Genomic DNA, 19,583 nt, shown 5'->3' with positions numbered 1-19,583 from the left:
GAGAGAAGACTGGAGACGTATGCAGTAATATATATCTGGAAGATCCTGGAAGGAATTGTGCCAAATTTTGGCATTGAAGGCTACACCAATGCCAGAACGGGACGACATTGCATGGTGCCAAAGATCCCAGCAATGCCATCACGCTTCAGGACCAGTTACTGCAACATCCTGGGTTTCAAGGGCCCACAGCTTTTTAATATTCTCCCAAAGAGTCTGAGGAACTTGCACAAAGTAGATGTAGGGGTTTTTAAATCAAAGCTGGACCTCTTCCTGTCGAGAGTCCCTGATGAGCCTACCTCACGGCAAGAGGTGCAAATGAGGGTAGCCGTATCAAACTCTATTCTTCATCAAGTGCCACATATTAGAGGAGGCTCCTAGTAATAGCAGTGTAGCGCAAAACGGCGGCGGTACATCAGCATGGCCTCAACTCTGAGCTGAAACTTTAAAATATATCTATATATTTATATAATATATATATATATATATATATATATATATATATATATATATATATATATATATATATATATATATATATATAGTGAAAGTATTGATAGTTTCACTATTAATGTTGAAGTCATTATCCCACATTGCAATAGAGATGTTATTGCTTCACTTCTGCCACGCAATACTGTAATAGATTGCTCCGGACGCACATTAAGCAAGAATTTAAAAATTTTTTACCCTGTGACACTGCATGGACCCTAAGTAAGGCAGTGTAAAATTTGAATGAAATCGGTTTGGTAATTCTTGAGTTTTAATGATGCACACACACACACACAACACACACACACACAACACACACACATATATATATATAATATATATATAATATATATATATATAATATATGAGAAATATATAGAGTGAGAGAAAGTTGGTGCGAAAGAGTACAAAAGAATGCAAAAAAGGGTCGCCACCACCCCTAGCCGGAGCTTCGTGGAGCTTTAAGTGTTTTCGCTCAATAAACACACACAACGCCCGGTCTGGGAATCGAAACCGCGAGTCCGCTGCCCTAACCACTGGGCCATTGGTTACCCTATTTTTAAATGCCTACAACCTCATTATGTTGACAACTATAGGCAATAAAAATAAAATTAACTACTCTTAGCCATAGGCTGAAACAGCTGTAAGAAGTGATTTTAAAGATTTCAATAATATATATTATGACTTTTATAATTTGTATTCTTATCGTATACGTATTGAATTATAAGATATATATGTATGCTATTGAGGTTCTCATTTTGTTAAATGAATAAATAATCCAACATTCTAGTATCCGAAAGTTGATGAACAAACTAAAGTTGTTTCTCCATTTTTTTATTTGTATTATATTATTATATATATATATATATATATATATATATACACACACACATATAGGTTAGTTTATATGTACGTATTGGGGATTTTGTTGTAATCTGCGTTTTCTGAAGTGAAGACATGGCAGTGTATAACTGTAGTATACAAAATCGATGTTTGATATGTGTGTTATATAATATATATATATATATATATCTATATATAATGATATATATATATAGTATCGTAGGTTCAGCTCAGAGCTGTGGCAATGCTGGGGCACCGCCGTTTGTATGTGTGTATATACATATATATATATATATATAAAAGACCTCTGCATTTTCAAATCCTCTTTCCGATATATTTTCACTCGTGCGGTACTATGCAAGTATACTTTGTTATACACACACACACACACATACACACAAACACACACACACACATACACACACACACACACACACACACACACACACTTATATATATATATTTGAAAATCCATGAGAAGTATTTAATACACTTTTTGAAGTGTAGATGTGATTTTTTGAGAAAATTATTTGTTAAGAAAATGTTATGAAATCTGTTATGAGGATGTTACTAGCCTTTCTTGGGAAGAAGATGACCTTTTTCTAGTGTGTGAGCGCTTTCGTTAAACCTTTTTAAACACGTATATATATCAATATCTATATCTATCTATCTATCTATCTATCTATCTATCTATCTATCTATCTATCTATCTATCTATCTATCTATCTATCTATCTATCTATCTATCTATCATCTATCTATCATCTATCTATCTATCTATCTATCTATCTATCTATCTATCTATCATCTATCTATCTATCTATCTATCTATAAATTCGATTAGAGGTTATGTTAACCTCATGAAGAGATTGTGTCATCCAAGGAAATACTGTTTTAATACCTAATATTTTTGGGGAGTTATTTTTGCTCAGGGGATATGAATTTAATACTAAATTAATTCACTGAATATTAATTGAAACAGCTAATGATGATGATTGATTTGTTGCTAATAATAAACAATTATTTAATTCCCAATCTCCATTTTTTCTTTTCTTAGATACATACAGACAGACAGACACACACACACACGCATATATATATACCTAACAGCATAGATATATATATACGTGTGTGCGTATATATATATAGGCAAATAAATAATAAAAGGACAGGAATAAACAACAAAAGTCAGTTAGATGTACACAGTGAATATATTAGATTGACGATTACTGAAAATTTTTAATGGAAAAATAGAAGTGGAAATAATTTTTAGAGCATAAATTTCCGACGGAGACAGGAAAAACGTCCAGAGAAGAGGAACAGGCGGAAGGAGCAGATAGTCCGGAGAATAGCATGTGTATACATACATACATATATATATATATATATATATATAATTATCAATAATAATATAGGGTGAAATTAATTAATTTGGAATAATCATTAATTTCAGCAAGTAGATTTCGGCATGTAAAAGCCCCATTCAAGGAAGGTTTAAGTAGAAAGAATACCCAAAACTCTTTGACTGCTATTTCTAAATTCGGTATGTGGTGAGGCAAATCGTGCTAAACCCTATATATATATATATAATATATATATATAATATATATATATATATATATAATATATATATATATATATATATATATATATATATATATATATATGTATGTACATATATATATGTGTATATGTATATGTATATATATATGTACACATATATATATACAAATATACTAAAACGAAGGAAGAAAGTATATATATATATATTATATATATATATATATATAATAATATATATATATATATTATATATATATCAATATATATATATACACGCACACACAAACGCATACATTCTCACACACACACACGCACACACACACACACACACATATATATATTACCGTTCTCATAATATTTATATAGGCTATTCTATGTTATGCGAACGACAATAGGTTAAGATTTTATTTCATATATATATTTAAATGCATGTGTGAGTGTGTGTGTGTGTGGTGTGTGTGTGCGCGCGCGCGTGTGTATGAAACTGATAAACTAAATAAAATTTACCATAAAAAATTGCACTTTTATTTTGATTAAAGTACCAGAGAGAGAGAGTATGCGTTTGAGTATGTATGTATGTTTACACGTATGGGTATATATATGTGAATATATATATATATGTATATATTTATATATATATATACATACATATATACATATATATATAATATATATATTATATATATATATATATATATATATATATATATATATATATATATATATATATATATATATATATATATATACAGTCCCGTTATTATAGAATTATCTCGTATCCCTTCATTCAATATTTTGTTTTACGTAACTGAATATTTATTGAATTGCATAACTCGAAAATGAACATTGACTCCATACATGTCTACTGATCGGACGCTACCTAGAGAATAGAAAACAAGCTTATATACATTCTATCGTACAAATATATACAGACGCACTCATCTACAGACCCATTTACATCAGTCAGTAGAACATGCACTACACAATATTACTCGGTCATGTATACATGCGTATATGCGTGTGTGCGTATGTGTTTATATGTTTGTGGGTGTATATATGTGTGTGTGTGTGTGTGTCTGTTTTAAGAGGCATATATATGTATAAAACTTTTATACCCACAAAGATATCTATTTGGACATCTAAATGTGTATATGTACATATGCATGTTTATTTAATCACATGCGCGAACATGTACTCGCAAACGAATAGAATGAAATATAATACAAATACAGAAAAAATCATTTACGCTCCGTTAGTGCATTTAGAATGACTTGCCTCTTCAATTAAGATATGAAACGAGAATGTTTTCCCTCTGTGGAGTCAGGGTGTGTCGATGTATATATAGGTATAGATATTTACCAACATACACATGTGTTTTTGCGTGTATATGTTTATAAACACATATACACACATGCACACATATGGACATACACACATATATGCGCATATGTGTGAGTGTGCATGTGTTTGTGTCAATGCTTGGTAACTGGTGTTGGCGTGTTCACGTTCCAGTAATGTCACGATTCGGCCAAAGGAACCCGATAGATTAAGCTCTTTCAAGTTCAAGAATAATTACTGGAGTCAATTTGTACGGCTAAGAATTTGAAAGTGCGGTCATCTGACGATGAAAAGAAGTGAAACCGTAAGTTTGAAAAAATATGCATACATGCACGTATTTGTGTGTGTGTGTGAGTGTGTGTGTCACTAAATGTGATATCTAGTCACATTTAGTGACTTTGTAATTCTCCTCTTTGGTGAAACATTGCAAACCTGCTGTTTATATGAATTTTATACATACATACATACATATATACATATATACAGACAGACAGACATATATATATATATATAGAGATATATATATATATATATATATATATATATATATATATATATCTGTGTGTGAGTGTCTGTGTGTGTAGAAAATTAATATATGTATGTATAGAGAGAGAAAGAGAGAGACACAGAGAGAGAGAGACAGAGAGACTGACAGTAAATATTTTATACATATATGTTATATGTCTGTGTGCGTGTATATTCGTATGTACATTTTTTTATATATTACATATATATGCACATAATATAAATATGGATTTTTATTAATTACAATTGTGTTATCTGGTGAGCTGTAATATACACGAATGATTTGATATCTTTTTAAAATTATTTACCAATTGAACAAACTTTCCTACTACATATACATATTTTAAAGAAACAACAAGGATATTAATTAAAAAAGAAGTTATATTCCCATTTTATACCTTCTCGTATACTTTCCCCCTTCCTTTGAGCATTCATAAAAGTTACAATTTATAATTTATTTTGATATATATGATTTTGCGCATAATTTTTATGCATATAAATATACATTATTTTACACATATGGAGCGTTTATGAGGTGTTTATACGTGCATAATTATAAAAATATATAAGTTCACATATATGAGTATAAACTTGTCACTTTTGCAAACTTAACTTTGCCATATTTTCAGTGTTTATGCATCAAACAGTCCACTATACATTTAATTTCATAAATGTTTGTTTTGCAACATTGACATTCATTTGAAGGATGGGTTGGTGCAACTTCTACATTCTCAAATTTTTTGTGGCATCAGATTAAGCATCTTGATATTTTAAAATCTTCAAACCCTTCCTATACAGTCTCAGTGTTTATTTATCCATTCAGGGCTCATAATACAGTCTTAATTCATAGCTTCAGTAGTTTCATTTACTATATTTGTTTCAAATATTCACCCGATGGTTCAGATATGCTTAAATTTGGAGCCATTGTCATAGGCACGTGTGCCTCATTTTTGTGACTTTACACGCTTCACACATGACCTCACAGCACCAGCGGAAAGTGCAATTACATCGTTCTAGAACCATGTAACTCTGAGATTGGTGACCTCGGCCACAACACATAAGGTCACAACCTTCTAGTCCAAGGGATGTATCATTGCATTCTCGACCAACTGTTCCTTTGAAACCAATTCCATTATTTTGGTTACAAAATTCTGGCGACTTCTCAAAATAGACAAGGTCTTTTTTGGTTGGTGGCTTGTGATTCGGATCAAAAGGTGTAAATGTAAATTTTCTTCGGCGCCTTCGATCACTACCTGCATTACCTAAAATGAATACAAATGTAAACAAATATATTAATATTCTGATATACACTCAATAGCAACAACAGAAATCAAACTGAGTAGAATTTGGAAATTCAATACTAATGGTAGACGGTTGATTATAGTACACATTGATTTCCATGCACTTCGGCAATAAACGAAATTGATGACTTGGTAAAGTAAAAGCTTGGAACAAGCTAAATATTAGATAAAGGGAGATATTTTTAGATGCGGGTTCTTGTTTAATTTTGTAAAGTATCAATAAATTACAATATGTAAATTATATACAATACTATACGAATATAAAATTGGATATAAATAAGATATTGTGCAAGAACTGAAAACACTGAAGGAAAACTATAAACATTATTAAAAGAAGACTCCCAATAACAAATTAACTGCTAGCAATAATATTGCTTTCCAAAACCAAAGTCCTACATCATACATGAAAATAATCTCTCACAAGTGACAGTTTTCTGTCAGTAAATTTCTTTATGCCGATTACATATCCTAGAATACACAAACAAAATAGGACAGAAGACTAAAATCAGAGTGAAAATATTATGAATTCTCCTTAGCATCCACCTCAAATTAATAGCGTAGAAGAAGACATGAAAATGTGTATGCCGAAAACGAAGATAACGATCTTCATTGACATGAAAGTACCTATTGAATGAAAGGAAACTGCAGACGACTTGACTTAACCAAATGTCAAAAAAGCAATGCTTAGGGCAGAAAATCAGTAAAGTGAGAAAGTGTTCAAGCGAAAGAATCTATAAATAAAAAATAAACATGTTCAGATTCGAATAGTGCCGAAAGTAGTCGAATGTCTCTGGAAACTGGGAAGAGGCTCCCCAAATTATAAGAAATGTACCTATTTTGAGCCCAAATTCCATAAATACCTATTCTGCTTTTTAAAAGCATGCATGTATGTATATGTAAAAGCAGGTGTACGCATGTATGTATATTTATATGTATGTATGCATGTATGTATGCATGCATGCATGTACGTATGTATGTATCCATGCATGTATGTATTATGTATGTATGCATATATATGTATGTATACATACATATATATATATATATTATATATATATATATATATATATATATATATATATTGCAATCAAGATGGTTGGAAGCTGATATTTTCGTGTAACTTAAACACAGACTCACACACGTATTTATGTAAGTGTATGTCTATATGTGTGCGTGCGTATTTGTATATATATATATATATATATATATATATATATATATATATATGTATATGTGTATGCATATGGTGTGTCTCTGTGTGCATATATGCACGTAAGTATTGATTGCTGGGCATTATAATAATATTGATTAATTGCTTCAAGAAGGAAAAGAATATTAATACTAATTCTACAGATAAAAATGAGAGAATTATAAAACAGATATATGTGTATTACATGAAGTATAAACCAAAGTGGCGCGGCATTCCTTTTTTATCCTGGCATTAACATTGAACGATGGGAAAACTGTGAGGTATTTTTTGTATATGGATCAATTAAAAACAGTAGAAGTGACATTACTTAGATGGGGAATGTATTAATTCTTAAGACAAAGAAGCTAATGAGATACAACACAGTTATGAAGTTGACAATAAAGAGTACAGTAGAAGACAGATTAAGGATAAAATCTAAATACAATACAAACAATAAAAGAATAGAGTTAAATATACCAACCATCTTAGCTATAATCTACAGTTTCAATATGAAGCGAGAAACAAAGCTCAAAACGGTGGTCGAAATCTCTGCAATAAAAGCAGAACCGGAAGGTGATTTTTAGCTGCACATGATCAATGATTAACTACAAGAGAGAGAGGGGGAGGGGAGGCAGAGGGAGAGAGAGGGAGGGAGAGAGAGAAATATTGAATTAATGAAACAAGAGGCAAAAGCATCAAGTACAGATTATGCTATAAGTACGTGATAATTGACCTGGGTTATTTATTTCGGGATTCCTAGTCTCTGCAAGGGAGTCCACGATTTTATCATTCGATTCTACGCTGAGATTTCGGCATGAGAGCTGAGAAGTCTGTATAAACATGTATCAATCACTATAGAAAGCAACTACCCGATCACAATCATCTGGGACATGCTTGTTGAAACTGAATGAAAATTAAGAGAACTGCCCCTAGGAGAGAAATGAAAATAGCTGAACTCTGATAGACAACAACTTTCTTTATAACTAAAAAACAAAAAATGAAGCCTAGAGACTGCCAATGTACAAGGATCTTACAAATGATAATAAAGAGAATGTGGAATATGAAAAAAAAATCGTAGCTATAATTTGATAACGACAAATGATGGAAAAAATAAACAATATAAAAAAAGAAAGACATGGAAATAAAAGTAACAAAGGTATGATTTGTGTGAAACGTTATAGATAGTTGACGAGAGTGTTAAGAACACGCTTACAAACAGAACGACTTTATATACAAATAACAATCAGTAAGTTACCAAGATAATACTAACTGAAAAGGACACGAAAGTATCCGGAAATGACAAAAAGTTCCAAATTTCTCATTAAAAGGTAAAAAAGTATCTAATATGGGATTGCAAAAGGATTACGCGATCTACTGAAAAGCCAAAAATATTACTTGAATATTTGAAAGTTATTTCTAAGACACCTAAAACTATAAAATATCTTTCTCCAGCGCAGTTGACTTCTCATGGTCTCCGATTCAATGGTGAGATAGCATTTTGGAGTACCTCAGTATGTGATGTTAATACCTGCGTTTAATAAACATTTTTAATATCAGACAACTTTGCTGAAATATTTCAAGCAACATGAGTCGACTATATGTAGAGCATACCTCGGAGGAATATAGAAGAACGTTAGAACAACGATAGATATTGATAGATATTCGAGTGATAATGTGACAATGTGACGATCCAACTACGTAATTTTTTAACAAGGTTGTACAAGCTATTTAAATCTCTGAGTTGAATTCAGCATCTAAGTTTCTATCTCTTGAAAATTTGTTCCTAAGGATATTGTGTCCGCAACTTCTCAATTTGTACCATTCTGGGAAATATCTGATTCAATGTTGAGTTTACGCACTGGAGGACTGAACACTACTTTTGTCTTGACGCTTCTTCTGAAGTTAAATTCAAAACATGAAGTTGAGAATCAATCCATTATCAATTGCATATCATTTTCAATAAGAGCAACAAAATCAATATTGTCTTCATAAAACAGTGTTTTCGAGCCGGTTGATTCTCTTCAGGTCAAAAAACTTAAACGTTCTAATCAGCTAGTTGAATATCTGCATTACAATGTTGAAAGACATAAAAAAAGAATATCACAAAATATTTTACAATTGGTCTACTAACCAGAATATCGGCCTGCGTAACTCCACTGTCTCTATTAATTTCTTCAAAAATTTGCACCTTGAGTAAAAGCCGAGCCTTAGTGTTACGATGCTTATTGATAACGCTTTTGATAACAATCTGCGTCAGAACACCTCTGGATGGTAATACAAATCTTCTATCTTATTGCGATCTAACAGCCATTTATAAAAATTCCATGTTGGTTTATGATCCATAGGAAAAAGTCATTGTACTAAATTCTTTTTCAAAATTAATAGAGACGTATTTCAAACGAAATATGATAAAAAGTGTTAAACAAATTCACCAATTTCAGTAGAACCAACATCTCAAATATATTCAGAAACACATACACACACATATACACATATACACAAATGCACACGCACACACACACATACACACACACACACACACAACACACACACACACACACACACGAATGTCCTCTTGTGCCCCATCATGTCATCAACTTCTGAAAGTGACGATGAAGCTGTCATTTATGACAACAATCGTCAGTCATTTATGACTGAGCGATGTTGCTCAGATAGCAGTAGTTTCTAGGGTCAAGCTTTGTATTTGCTACCGATGATGTTGTCCGCTGCAGTGTTTTTCTATTCTTTTTTCTATTCTTCCTCTCCTCTGCTTTCTTTTCGTGACAGAAATCCTTAAAGTGGCTTTTTCTTAGTTCTTGTGTCTATAGCTTCCTTATACAGTTGGCAGAGAGTGGAAAACTTGTCAATCTGTTCATGCGCATCACTAATTAGATGACGAGACATTTGGCTTTGTCTACAAATGACCCTAACATCGTCAAAATTCAAACGCCGAAATCTTTTCCTATTCTGTATAATGGATGGTTCCAAGATCTATTATCCAAGCACTATCGCATTTCCTGATAACCTGTACTTTGCGGTAGCAGGGTTGGGTAAGCAGAGAAAAAATAGAGAAAGGATATATAAAAGGAAAAAAAGAGTGCTTACCTCACATTCGTTTGGAGAATATGCGAAAAATCAGACCAAATATTATCATGCGTCAGACGAATGCTAACAAAAAGAATACAGATCGTTCTCTCACAAGGCAAGATAGCAAGCTAATATGGAAGACCGGTCAACTTGCCATCCCACCTGATACTATATAAAAGAAAACTGAGGTCGACTCAAGCAAGTGCAGAAAATCCAACCTGATTTTCTTCATTGTTCCACTAGTTTGATTGCCTGCCTTTTTGAATCCACAATAAAGTATAATTTCGGAATAATTTGTGATGATCATGGGTCATGAGAACTTTCGTATTTGTGCCGATTTAACCTACCAAATTCTTATTGCATGCTACTTTTACGCTCGCCAACTAGTCCTCCAGTGCTGCATACGATATTCACTACATCACAACTTAACTTCTTTATCCTGGACAGTTTAAACTGTTTTGCTCTCTCTTGGTATGCCCTTCTAACTTATATATTACCTTCCATCAAGTAAAATTTAATAAGTTCAAGTTTCTCCGGTGCTTTACTAAGAACTATAAACATTCGCACAGTCCAATCATAATAACAACAACAACAGCAACAACAATAATGATGATGATGATAATAATAATAATAATGATAATAATAATAATAATAATAATAATAATAATAATAATAATAATAATAATAATAATAATAATGATAATAATAATAATAATAATAACAGCAGCAACAATTACTTTTCGATTTCTAACTCTGGTCATTTTAAATGTTTTTCTCTCAAAATAGATGGAGTATTGGCTTGTTCAGTAAAGCAATTTGAAAATTTTAACGATTGTCTCACAAGATTGAGACCAGTACCGTTATTGGCATTGTATCTAAGGCAAAATTAACACCTGTGACTTACACTAATAACAAAAATTGCTTCAGTTTTAAATTATCTTGCATAGAAAGGATTTCGATCCAGTTATACTTGAAGCTATATTTTTCAATATACTTCGAGTGAGTCATGTGCAAATTTATCCAGGAGAAAGTTTCTGTAAGAGAATATCATAGGGCTCACCTTCATATTGAGAATGTGTTTTGTGTTACTTGTGAAGCATTTAGCTTGAATATTGCTGCCTCAAATAGATATAATTTAAGTATTGCCGCCTCAAATAGATATTTGTTTCATCAATAGTGTGTTACTGAGGTCAAGAAAATATTCTACTAATCTTCTGTATTGCATTGACTTTCTTAAGGAAATAAATCCTCGTGCTATTTGAAGGAGGGTATTTTAGAGCCACCCCAATGAAATGCATTAATATGTCGATTTTGCTTGATTAACACCTATTCTATGTTTCTGAAGTTTTCAAAATGTTTTCTATCATGATTTGAGGCATCTAGTGTGCGATACGCTGTACATGTATATACATCAAGTTACTTGTAGTGCTATAAGTGCGTTTGAAAACAATTTTAAGAGTACTTAGAGAACTAAGGGGTAATATCTTCACAGATATACAGGGTAAGTGTGTTGGTTTCCTTCAATAAAATATAAAAATGAGTTAGAATACATATATGTGTATCTATGTACATGCATTCGTGTATGCCATTGTTGTAAAATTGAAAGGTTGGTCTCTCTCCCGAAACGATTTACAATAATTTTATCAGTCATACATAATATTTAGTTGAGTAAAATACTTTTATATCCAACTCCAGGGTCAACTTCTGAAACAAGCTGATAAGAAAATTCTGACCTCAGACTTTCACCATATTTCCTTACATTATGTCTTTCACTATCACATCACGGCGGGGAAAACTATCTGTTTGAATGCTAAAGGAAATCAATGTGGCAAACTTTATGCTGGGTTTCGATGTCAAACGAATCCATCCGATACACGATAATATCAATTCACATGTTAGCCACATGTTAGATCAGTTCATATTTGTTCCTTTTCCCATTTTCGTCATAATAGACAGGCCCAACTTACGTCGCTACTGTGCAAATAGGGATGATTTTGTACCTATCATTGCACACACGTATCATATCTGGAAAATAATGTCCATAATTATCGACTGGATAGTGTGCTAGAAAACGTTTGCTAATATCTGGTAGAGTACCCCTCACTTAATATCTCTAGATTTCAAAATGTGATGTTCCACCGATCGCACTGTCCAACTTATAGAGAGCTGAGAACGCCTGAAGAAATTCCAGTTTCAGCAGCTTCTAAATAGCTCTGAGCGCTAGGCTAAACTAGTCTTCTATAAAAGTTTAACCAAGAAATGCATCTCAATTGAAGTCATCAGCTTTGGAGATATATGTCTCAAAAACGACTACCTTACCGGATTACCTTTCAGGATTCTAAAGAAATATTGCAGCCTCTGCGGAAATTCGAGTACTATCAGTTGTAATAGCCATTCATAGTCTGTCTACTGCTGAGACTTACACCACGACCTTCATATATTTTGTGATGTAAGTGTTAGTAGTAATGAACCTTCTGACCAAATTACCCCATCTCTCCAAAATGAAGCTTGAGACGATGCGATCTGATCTTTTTGTCACGGCAAGGTATGTCGGTGACCCCGTAATGCATAATTCCTTTAAGAGGTCTTATAATTTCGTAATAATGCAAAAGTAGTCAAGAAGATGAAACATTTCCCTCTTGTGTGCCAGTCGGAGAAGGATGATCCCTCCACAGTAAAATCTCAAAAGCCAGAATATAAGGACGAAGCAACGAAGGCACTATTGAAAAGCCGAGTTCATCTCAAACGATTCTTAGACGAATAGGTGAGAATTTACTCAGACCACCAACAGACGTTGCTGTGCAATGCAGGTAGCCAGATTCTGAAGGAAACGAAAACAGATACCTTAATGTCGTCTGTCGAATGATTTCGATTAATCTAAGTTACTCATATACTACCAAAGCCTGATTCCACCTGCCCGTTCCTACATTTTAGGTGGTTGGAGTAGAGTTGGATATATATCTCAGAATAATACAAGCTTGTGTAGCTGCTACAAGTTTACGAGCAAATTCTAACCCGTTTACTAAGATCGTCCATAATTGATGTTTGAAATATATATTGCCCTAAAACTATCAAGTATATAACCTATCACTACCAGGTTCTATCCCTCTACTACATCTCTATATTTCAGATACATTGACACTTCGTACCATTTCACCTCAAGTACTGAAAGTTTTAGCGAAGCGTCAATAAAAGCTACCCCTCAGAAGTTCGACAAAATACCGTCCAAGAACAGTTCACACCTGTTTAAGACACCGTTTTTCTGCTGTACCGACAAAGACCGTTTAGATTTTTTGCTATATTCCACTTCAGCCATCTGTGTCATGGGACAGGTCTGGTGCCATTATGTCTCAGAGAGCGCGCATTTGACGCACAAATAGTAATGCAAAAATTATGTATGGTAATTTTTTTAATGTGAAAGATGGCATTAAGATATTTTATATTTTGTTTTCTTTTGGAAATTTGTTTTCAAATGTAAAAGTCTAGGATTATGAAATATTAAAAATTTAAGTCTGAACAGTAACATTTTGGACTCCAAAATTTAAATGGAAATTATACACCCCACCTGGTTATTGTGTGCCATGTAACAGAGTTCATTCTATTGCAAGCATTCGAGCCAAAGACAACTCCTTTCCTACAAGTCTTGGGAGTCCTGAAAAGCGTTATGGGTATTGCCTGTCTTCCTATTAAGCCACAGAAATAAATAACATTTTGAAAAGCAGATATGTTAGCGTTGCGAGTTGCATGAGTACAAAGGAGATACACATTTGAGAACTCGCGAGCCAGTGCTCTGGTTGCAAGTGCATATTCCAGTTTCATCTAAATGTAACTACTGACAAACTTAGTGATCGGCTCATGAATGAATTGAATTATAGAAAAAAATTAATTTAGAGCTTAGTCAACTATAAATTGGTTTTAATGAATGCAATTGATATAGGAAGAAGAGAAACATTTTAGTCTGCGTACAAATGTATATTAAGTAACTCTTTTAATCTTACCAGGAAGGACTCTGGTAGCACCATCAAATCGATCCTTTAATAAGTCTCCAACTTTTCTAAACGAAGGTAGTTTCATCCAGCACGTCTTTATTTGACAACTTCCTGACATACCATGACATTTACAGGCTTGGCTCATTTCACTTGTTACGTGCTGCAAGATAACAAACCATACTTATATATATTCACCGAAAGAAATGAAAGAAAAAGAAGTTACTTACACGAGGTGTACGTTGAAGCTTCATTGCACAATTTGACATAAATTGAATTTGTTAGTTTTCTAATGTTGGTGATACTTCCATAAAATTCATAAACCATTTTAATTGAATTTTGGGGAAATTAATAATTTCAAGAAAATTTTTTGTTGAAAATCGATAAGCTGCTTTTATTCGTCTCTAGCTATTCTATCAGAATTTAACTTAGGACTGCAAGCTAACAAAGTATTCGTCAATACAACTTCTCCAACTGCTTACTAGGATAAAACTGCCAACTTCGTATACTGTATTTAGTCATAAAACTCAGTCTTTAATAATTAAGTAATATTAAATCATTAACCTAAGATAGCGAACCACCTAACCTCAGTAGATTGTTATCGCTCTGGAATACATAAAATAAAAATATCGATTGAAACGTATCCATAACATGGAACGAGCAATTACAATTCTAATATAGTAATGTAATGCTTTAACTATCAGAACTTAATGCTTCGGAAACTAGCATCTACTGAATATCTAGACTTGTTGAACCTCAACTTGATACTACCCGATATTTCTATCACACACATCCACACACACTCACACATTCACTCCCACACATTCACTCCCACACATTCACTCCCACACATTCACACACACACACACACAGACTATATACGTTCATATATATAATATATATATATTATATATATATATATGTATGTATGTATGTATATACTAAGTAAAACACACAAATACATACATAAATACATACATACATAAATACATACATACATACATACATACATACATACATACATACATACATACATACATACATACATACATACAAGAAAACGAAAAGGATACCAATTTTGAAAAATATTTTTATTAATTTAACATATTAGATAAAACAAATTTTTCATTTGTGTATTTACAATTTACAATATTTTTTTATGAATGTAAGTAGTGGTGTTTAACTAACTATGAAATTTTATCAAAACAATCACATAATTTTCATTTCCTTAAACTCCCCATTTTGATATATAAAAAAAGGTGGTGGATCAAAGTCTATCTCGAGGCATAGGCTCATAAGGCTGGCTTCCCAAATTCTGCATGCTGATTGAATTTGCACAATTTTTTAGTACAGTATCCTTATTGGCAGTCATTCCTAATGGTATAGGGTGTGTGTAGTTGCGAAATTCTACAATCTTAATTAAAGTGTTATTTTCAATTAGAATGTCGTACAATGGAGACAAGCACAATTTGAAAACGCAACAATGCACTGTTTGCTTCTTCATTTTCATGTCAAAAAGATTTTCCCATAAAAAGTCAAATATCACTTAAAAGTTCTGAATGTGAACTTCCTTCTATATAGCTTTAATTAAAATCCGACGGTTACATATCATGCCAGTGCCCTTCAAACAGCCTGGTATTTCCATGCATTTACAAAGTTTGTCTCGTTTGGGGCTTTTTTTTTAACTGCTGTAGGGTAGCCTTCATTCTAGTTCAATTAGCTGGAGCGCTATAACTTGAGTTATGTTGAAAATGATATAGAGGAAGGTTTTTCCTTTATTTTGATATAAAAATCGACTAGAGTAGGTCAGATAATCATTACGAATTATAAAAGTGAAAATTTTATCCTTAATTTTCATTTAGAAAAGAACATATATTCTTCATGATTTATATAAGGAGAAAAATTTCTCTCGAATTCAATATGGTCATTGCTAAACCTGGTCACGATATGATGAAAAACCGCAAAGTCAACAAAGTGGGTGATGTACTGGTCCTATTTGCCAAACTGACATATTCGCGCGCGGCGAGAGGTCAAACAGAACACAAATCCAAGACTTCAAATATCGAGTTTGAGTCAAAATTACAAGAAATGGAGGAGTTAATTACTAAGTAAGTGTATATTTCTACAAAGAATTAACTAAATTAAGCCCAAACTTAACATGGGATCGTTGTGTTAAGAACGTTGTTTATTCTCTCCCGCTGTTTTAACAATGTGTATTCGAATTTTACCTAGCGGATATTGGTATTTCTTTGATACATACTGATCAGATTTCGCCCCACAAAATTATATCGTTCAATGAATATAATTTTGTAGACTATTAAAGTCAGATGTGTTGATTCTTTCTGATTTTGAATACAGTCAGATAATTTGTGTTAGTGTTTCCATGTTCGTTTTGAGTTATTTCTCTCTCTCTCTCTCTCTCTCTCTCTCTCTCTCTCTCTCTCTCTCTCTCTCTCTCTCTCTCTCTCTCTCTCTCTCTCTCTCTCTCTCTCTCTTCTACTAACGAATTTGCTGTGACATAGATGTTTTAATATCTTTAACTTATGTTTTTTAATGCTTAAAGCAAGGAATTAGCTTTTACACTTTGTTTTTTATCTAAGCCTACATGCAATTCTGAGAACGGTACCAGGCTGACGTGGGATGTGCTAGAAACACCAGCTAAATCTCTCTTAAATCACACACCATTATCTTTGAAAATACTTATAAATATTTCTTTTTACTGGACAGGTTTCTCCCATCATTTTTAAGCGCGTAGTGCAACGAAAAATGGCCAAAATTGATCCGAAGGAGATGGGGAAGTATGAGTGGTAGAAAACATCATAAACTTCTCAAAATCTTTTTCATAAAAAGCTTATTCAAATCATTTCAAAGACCATCATCCGAAAAAGGAAATGGAAAAATCCCCGTCAAACACAAAATCCAACTTATATGGGCGTCCTGTCCCGAAACTCCGTCTTTAAAGTCATTTTTGTAGCCTATTAAAATTTTATTGAAATGGTGCTATGTACCCAAATCTCAGGATTTATTTAGATATAAACCTAGTATATACGTACCAAAACTAAATAAATCCTGTGATATTCTTTTATTCTTTTCTTTTATTTGTTTCAGTCTTTGACTGCGGCCATGCTGGAGCACCACCTTTAGTCGATCCCAGGACTTATTCTTTGTAAGTCTATTACTTATTCTATCGGCCTCTTTTGCCGAACCGTTAAGTAATGGGGACGTAAAGGCACCAACATCGGTTGTCAAGTGATGGTGGGGGGACAGACACAGACACACAAACACACACGTACGCACGCACACACACACACACACACAGATGCACACATACACACAGATGCGCGCGCACACGCACACACACACACACACACACACACACACACACACACACACATATATATATATATATATATATATATGTATATATACGAGGGGCTTCTTTCAGTTTCCGTCTACCAAATCCACTCACAAGGCTTTTGTCGGGCCGAGGCTATATTAGAAGGCACTTGCCCAAGGTTCCACGCAGCGGGACTGAATCCCCAGGAATGTGTGGTTGGTAAGCAAGCTACTTACTACAAAGCCACTCCTGCGCCATTTCAAGTTAAAGTGCCGTAGAAATTACATTTGAATATTTTCAAAAATCCATAGTGACACCTACTTCAATGCTCAAAATTCACTTGTTAATTCTCTTTGTTCAGCAATTTTCACATTTACTGTGAGTTGAATAACTTACATAAAGAAAAATATTTGATACGTAATTCTAGTATATCGGAATTCGTGTTCCTTGGAATAACATCAGTTGTCTGGCGAAAGTTAACTAGAAGAAAAATATCTATCTATCAAACAGAGTACCATAATCTCAATTATATGCAATGTATTGATTGATAAAGCAGGCGCTTCGCCAATAGTGATGATAAGAGATGCATCATGTATATGCTGAGATTCGTAAGATGGAATTAACATTGGTGAAATTCATGTTTCTTGCGATGTGATTGAATGTTTAAAAACATTAAGTGCAGTTAGTCTTATTTTAAGCAAATCAGCATTTCCTCAAATGGAAAAGAAATGACAACCCATCCCTACATTTGAAACTCATCAGTGTGTTGTAAATGTATGTTCTTCCAAATCCAAAGATATCTGAAAATTATCCATAGTACTGTCCAACCCGAAAGTCTTCTGGAATAGACTTGCCAGTTCGTCTTCGTCGACGCCTAGGGTCTCCTCGAGGACGTCGTTGTATTTCCCCGCTATTAATCCTCAGTATATAGCTAATAATAATAATAATAATAATAATAATAATAATAATAATAATAATAATAATAATAATAATGAGCATGTGAGAAACGACAGTGGTATAGTGGAAGAGAAGGAAAATTGCTCGCAATAAACAAAGAACTTCTCACATCTCACAAACAAATAATAGAATTGTGGCGGAAAGGATGGGACTGAGAACTACTGAGAATAAAAGAGCGACGGATAGAAAAGAAAATAAACAACCGTGGTGTAAAAGGAGTATTTCTCAAGATTTAAGTTCCTTGAACAGTGAAGTGTCAGAACTTGTCAGGAAAAGAAATGGAGAACTTAAGAAAGAATGGAAATCCGAAAGATTTTCGGCATGAATGTTATAATGGAAGAACAGAAGCACCGCATACACGCAAAAATAACAAAGCTAACTAGGTTTGGACAACGGATTAAGCAACACCAGCAAAACAAATTGCTTAGAACTGACCAAAATAGATTTTATCAACGGGCATATGGCGTAGTGGTTATCAGCCGAAACGTTGTGTTAACTACAAACAAGGTGAGGACAAATATCATCAAATGTAAATAATGTAGATTAATGATGATACAAAACGTAAAAGATTAGTTCCTGATGCTGATGAAAGTCGACTTTTTGGGGTAAAATATGGAGTAAGCAAGAACAACATAATACTATAGCTGAATGGCTCTGCAGCCTGAAGCAAACAGCTTCTTACCCCCAGCAAGAGGCTATCCACTCCACAGAAGACAGTATCAGAAATATGAGTAAAAAGATAAGTAATTGGAAAGTAGCAGAACCTGGTGGTGTACAGGGATTTGGGATAAAAATGTTCAGTAGTTGCCATAAATTAATCGCAGAACAATTCAATGCATTGTTCAATAAAGTACAAATCCCCAGCTGATTGACAAAAGGACAAACGATGTTGTGGCTTAAGGATGCATGAAAGGGAAATGCTGCTGACAATTACAGACCAATTTCCTACCTCCCATTACTGTGGAAGTTACT

At 33.2% G+C, this 19,583-nt stretch overlaps 1 protein-coding gene across 1 annotated transcript in view; it reads right to left on the bottom strand.

The window, feature by feature from the left end:
- Window positions 1-4,918: 4,918 nt before the first annotated feature.
- The window catches only part of LOC115223593 (protein Wnt-1-like), a 138,922-nt gene continuing 124,257 nt past the window's right edge, over window positions 4,919-19,583 (bottom strand). The window contains exons 4-5 of the mRNA XM_029794243.2: window positions 14,330-14,480; window positions 4,919-6,016 (exon numbers count right to left, since the gene is read on the bottom strand). Of these exons, the coding sequence (XP_029650103.2) occupies window positions 5,682-6,016; window positions 14,330-14,480 (486 nt within the window). The 3' untranslated portion in view covers window positions 4,919-5,681. The remainder of the gene's footprint in view (window positions 6,017-14,329; window positions 14,481-19,583) is intronic.

Source organism: Octopus sinensis, linkage group LG23 (assembly GCF_006345805.1).
Source record: "Octopus sinensis linkage group LG23, ASM634580v1, whole genome shotgun sequence".
Taxonomy (NCBI): domain Eukaryota; kingdom Metazoa; phylum Mollusca; class Cephalopoda; order Octopoda; family Octopodidae; genus Octopus; species Octopus sinensis.
The sequence above is the reverse complement of the archived record's forward strand: the minus strand, read 5'-3'. Positions and strand labels throughout refer to the sequence as shown.